The sequence below is a fragment of the Lasioglossum baleicum genome, unplaced genomic scaffold (assembly GCF_051020765.1).
Source record: "Lasioglossum baleicum unplaced genomic scaffold, iyLasBale1 scaffold1690, whole genome shotgun sequence".
NCBI classification, from domain to species: Eukaryota; Metazoa; Arthropoda; class Insecta; order Hymenoptera; family Halictidae; genus Lasioglossum; species Lasioglossum baleicum.
In genome coordinates this window covers 27317-33251 of record NW_027470749.1, presented here as the reverse complement: position 1 = coordinate 33251, position 5935 = coordinate 27317, and the positions used below count along the sequence as shown (strand labels likewise).

At 36.6% G+C, this 5935-nt stretch overlaps 1 protein-coding gene across 1 annotated transcript; it reads left to right on the top strand.

The window, feature by feature from the left end:
* Window positions 1-705: 705 nt before the first annotated feature.
* Window positions 706-5697, top strand: LOC143220883 (hemicentin-2-like; the record flags this gene model as incomplete). The annotated part of the gene is made up of 3 exons (XM_076446459.1): window positions 706-916; window positions 4078-4189; window positions 5515-5697. Coding segments are annotated over 3 exons (506 nt in total), but the record flags the coding sequence as incomplete, so codon positions are not given.
* Window positions 5698-5935: the final 238 nt, after the last annotated feature.

The window sequence follows — 5935 nt, the reverse complement described above, 5'->3', positions numbered from 1 at the left end:
TTTTTTGGTGTGAAGTAGTTGCGTAATGCGAGTTGAGCAAATTCACCGTTTTTTTTTCAAGTTTATGGAAATAGTTTCCTCTTATACCAGTTTAAAATTTTGAAAAAATTCTGACACACTTATCGATGTTTCTGTCGCGATAGAGTATTGTTCGTGAAACGAAAAAGTTTGGAATTTTGTTGATAGAAATAAAAATACGTAGTTTCGTTCGATGGCCGACGGAGGGCCAAAGTCACTTCTGTTTTCGTCATTCCGAGTTTCGAGTATTTCCTATCGTACCAGTAGTGGCAACCAGACAATAACAAATAAGGCAAAATAAAATTCGAAATCGTCCAAGTTTTCTAGAGGTATTTTGACCAGAAAAATTGCCGATGTTTGAGTGGCTATAACTTCGTTAGAGAGACGTGTACAACACTCCACTTAGGTTGATTTTAAAGAGCGGAACTTCGCTTTTCACATCCATGAATCGAACTGTTTCACTGTGTAAACTTTAAAAAATATTTATCGTGATTCGATTTATAGTGAATTCGTAACTGAAAAATTTTTTAAAGATTCACGTACGATTTTTTTCTATTTTATCGTACTTTTCGTAAGATAAAATATTTCCCGAAATATTTGTATATTATATTAGCGCAATTTTTGCCAAATTTCGCGTCGATTTCTGAAACAATTATTTACACGAAGGTTATTTCGATTTATTTGCAGGTGTCGTGGATCAGGAAGCGAGATTTGCACATTCTCACCGTTGGAGTCTTAACTTACACGAGTGACGGCCGTTTCCAGTCGGTACACATAGAGGGCTCTGACGAATGGACCTTGAAGATTACCTCGTCGCAGGTTCGGGACAGCGGAATATACGAGTGTCAGGTCTCCACCGAATCGAAGATCAGCCAGGCTTTTAACTTGACCGTCGTAGGTTAGTATGCTTCACATACACCTACGTAATCTGTCCCTGTGTCGAATTAATTCCCACGCCGACGAAAGGAAAAAATTTACGACGATATTACCGCGACATAAAACCTTTCTCCGATATTTTATCTCTCGCCGTTATTGTCTTGTTACAAAGGACTTTTATTACAATCCGGTAATTGGATAAAACGTAAATTCATGAGTTAATGCCCCGTCTGATTGCTTTGTCATTTATTCCGTGAAAAGGAATTTGAAGAGGGAAATTATTCTTCTCGATGAAACGAAATACAACAAAACAGGAGTCTGTTACCGAACTAGAACATTGGCTTGTTATCGACAGTAAAATTCGTCAATGGGGAACAAAATATCCAATGTTCTTCGTAATTCGACATTAGCATTGAATAGCGAACAAATGATTACAAGTGTTTGACGTTTCAATTTCAATGAAAATTTACTAGATTGTAACTGGGACAATATCGATTAGACCAGTATGACAGGTACGTACAGAGGTGTCGAATATTACCGTACCACTGTGGCGATAACGAAAGCAAGAAATTGAAAATTCCATCCACTTATCTCACTCGGTTTTTCATCGTTCTCCAACGACAAGTCGACTCGTCAACATCGCTCAAAGAATTAAAGTCAAAAGCCTCGAGGACCTCGGTCTATCGGAGTTCTGGCCCGACAAAAGACACTCCGAGGACACACAGAGGGCTGTTCGCGGTTTTCTAAAAGCATGCTGATTGGAAATTAGCCTTTCTCGACAGGGAATCAATCAGCATGCGGTTTTTTGGAACGGCAAGGCATCGTGTCTGTGCTTCAGGGAGCGAGAACAAGTTCCGTTCAGACTTCCATCAGTGTCGTTCGAGAACAATCAAACGAGCTCGGTTTTTTCTCTCAGAAAATAGTCTTTTGACAATTTTCACACGGTACAATCTCTTTCTATATCTCGAACAAAGCTGTCGTTGAAGTATTACTAGGTCTAGGGCTTGAGACTTATCTTGTGAATCTTATCAGACTTACGTGAAATCAGAATCTATGCTCTTCTATCAGAATCTATGCATCTCTTCGTGTTTTAAATCGAGTTACCGAGTTTTCAATTGAGGTTTAGTTGTTCGTTATATTTAACACTAGATTTACAGAACCCGTGAATTTGACGGATGGGTTGCTTTAATTATACCACATTAACAGATTTAATTAACTTATATTAAGTCTGTTAACACTAGGTTTACGGATATTTTTGAATACCTATCTTTATGAGAACCCGTCAAATTTACGGGTAAAGAAAACTACGTATTTTCTTAAAAAATAAGACTATGAGTTTAATTTAAAAACAATTACGATATTAATAAATTTAATATAAGTTGGTTAAATCTATTAATATTCTATAATTGGAGCAACTCACCCGTCAAATTGACGGGTCTCGTAAATCTAGTGTTAATACTGCGATTATTTTCAAATTAAACTTATCGTTTGTTTTTTAAAGAAAATATATGGTTTTCTTTACCCTAAATCTGACGGGTGTCCGTAGAAATAGGTATACAAAAAAAAACCGTAAACCTAATGTTAATTAAGATGACTAGGTAATGTGACTAACGGAGAGCATCGTGTGGCAATCTGGTTGGCTAGGGATTTATCTCGATAAGGAAGAAATACAGACGGGCCAATCGCCACAGAAACGTATTGTTTCGGATGCAGCGAATTGAATAGCTGAAGTCAGTTTTTCTGCACCCGCGTGCTCGCGATGGTATCGATTGTTTGGAATAGGTTTGATGCTTTTTCGACTCGATGTGCTGCAAAAGGTAAAAAGAAATTCTGTTCTGTAACTTTGATTTCTAGAGGTTCGAATAAAAGCATCGTTGTCAGAGATATTTTGGTTTTCTTTTACGGATACTTATTTTCTTTTCGTTAAATTGTAATCAGATCGTAAATTAAAGACGTATAGGTATTACGTGTGATGATATGGAACATAATATCCTAGTGATAATTATATTTCATAATTGAATTTTTAATTAAAGTTTTCACTCCTCAGCTTCTGAAAGTAGAATTTCAATTAAATTATTGATTACGTTTGTGTTATATATCCTTATTATACAAGGTGTCCACGTTGTTATTAGCCAGTGATCTTTTTCGAAAAACATATCGAAATAGATTTAGAAATTTTTATCACCAATAGAACAGTATATATTAATTTTGAACGTTTAACTTTCACTCTTTTAAATCAAATTTAAATCAACATATATTTTTATTAAAAATGTATAAAAGTAAACAGTTCCAATACAATGTTGATCAATTTTCAATTATTCGTGACACTTGGTTTCAAAATAATTTTCCACTGAGAACACTGGCCACGATAATTTGATAATAATATAATCAAATTATTTTCTAACTTCCTGATATTACCATAAAAATCTCTTTTCGCCACATGTACCATATAGTTACAAACATTTACATACACAGGGTGTTTGCTATAATTTGGGCCTTCGTGTCTCTCAATAAACGTTACAAAACAAACGGTGAATCTTAGAAAAAAATGAAGAAGGAGAAAGTTGTAGTATATTTGCCAACAGAATAGGCAGCCCGAATTTTTTATATTTGCAATATTCTTCGAGAAACGAACAAACAAAAGCAACCTTCGCTTTTTCAAAACAGAATTCACATATTTCTTAACATCATGCGATATATTGTATTAAAACGAGTTTAACTACATCCTGTAATATATGATTTCAGTATACTATACCAGTAAAACTACCTATACTGTTCATTACGAGTTTAACATGCGTCTCAATTGTTGAACGTAAACGTAAACGTTCGAATACTTCCATATATACACTATCCTAGGCTTAACCAATTATCCAATGGCTCGTGCCACAATCAACAAAGTCGGTGACACGTCGAGCCATTTCGAGAATAACACGTAATCTGAAACAGGAAGAGACCAGCAAAACGGAAGCCAGGTGCGATTCTTTCGAGAGGGAAGTGTCGTGTTGAGCTTGGTCGCGAGAAATCGTGAGGAGAGTTGTTTACACTCGTTCCTTCTTTTCCTATATATGAGTGGCTGTTGAAACAATCGCTTCCTTTGTGCGATCTTATCTTAATATTACGTAGCTGCTACAATCGTGTCTGAGAAATCCACGTGTCTAACTTACTCTGTGATAATGTCCTCAGTGTCGAAGGCAAAGATCAACGGCAACTCGGAGCTGCACATCAAAAGCGGAAGCGATATCAACCTGACCTGCACTGTATTGCAGACACCTGACCCGCCGTCCTTCATATATTGGTGAGTTTAATTGGACTTTCGCGAATTCGATTTACACGGAGGCATAAATGCGCACGGTCGCCGCGCAAACCCGACCGAACATCCGTGAATGTAGGGCCCCTCATGAATCATCGAGACGGTTCTCGATTACATGCTAAAATGAACGCAGAACACAGATGCTGATTGGCAGACGGAAAATCGTCGTTGGGTCGGAATTGCTTCCTTTCTTCTCGTTGCTTTCTCTGTTGATTGAACGGTCGAATGATTGAACTGTGAAAAGTTCATTGTTTGATAAAGAATGGGAAAGTAAAAGAGGCCGAAAGTGGATCAGGGATTACGAACTTCAGCGTAAATTTAGATCGCTTTAATTACTGATTTGACCTCAAATGAGTGGATTTTTTTTTGTAATATTGCTAGGCTTTTATTCTATTTCACCACGCTCGCCCTTGTTTCGGCGATGTGTTGTTTCCGCGCGAGGAAATTTCGCTTGTTCCGCGTGTTTGTCATTAACACGTTATAATACCTTATTGTTGGTAGAACGGTATAAAAGGGCTTAATAATTCCGACAATAGCCGCAGGTTTTCGAATCGGTATTTTTCCTCTGTTTATATTTTTCACAGCGGCGTGAAGAAATAAGTGTGCGACTATTAACATTCGATAATTCTTACGAGTTCGTACGGTTCATTTGCTAGAAACAAATGTGATACGACGAAATGGTAATCGAGAATCGTGACGGAAAGTTATAAAATTATAGAAAATACACTTTTTTAGCAGTTAACGACTGTATAATTGACTGTTATTGTTGTCACGAGTACGAAGAATTAACAGTATAATTTCTTAGCTGACGAAAGACAGTATTGTGATTCGTAATTAATATTTTTAACGCTAGCTGTACGAAAAGACAAGAATAAACGTGTTTTGTTTAGCACGTAGCCTACATTCTGGTTAATATAAAGTGCATACAAATTTAATACATTTGCGTGCCATTTAAATGGCGAAATTTTCGCCTCCTTCATTTTTCGTGGTACCTCAATTCATAACTCGTTGCGTAGTTGTTTTATTTCAACATTAAAAATATCGTATTGTCAGAATATAAAGCGTCTCACTTAAACGCTCGGTTATTTTTTAACAGAAAGCTTTCAGGAAACTCGCAGTCGCATCGTACAATTACAGAATTAATACACGCAATTTAGTAAAAAATTTATTTTTCGATATATTAATGTCGCATACACGTATGAAAATGGTTCGTTTCGAAGTTTGGCGAAAATTTACTCGAATTTGTTGATTTCAGAAGAATCCTTTTTGGGCCAATTTAATTAATACGAAATTTTTAATTATATTTGTAGGTACAAGGATGAAGACGTGATAAATTACAGTCAAAGAGGAGGAATCAACGTTGTCACCGAAAAGCAAACGCGAACGTCGCGTCTCTTGATATCCAAGGCGTTACCTGCTGATTCTGGAAATTACACGTGTGCACCGTCTACAGCCGTGCCAGCTAGTGTCCTAGTCCACGTACTCAATGGTGGGTGAGTCAGAATAATAAAAATTCCGTGGAAAAATCGCTCCACCTCTACGTAAATTCCGCTATTAGTAGTAAAGCAGCGGAATTTTTTGTCAATTCTCCCGATTCCGAAAGATTTCATTATTGATCTAACCTAGATTTCATCTTCTGCAGGGAATTTTAGAGCCGAAATTATTATAATAATGAGAGGTAGCTTGTCGTATATCAAGTTGCAGAAAAATTTCGAAAAATAAGTTTAGTCG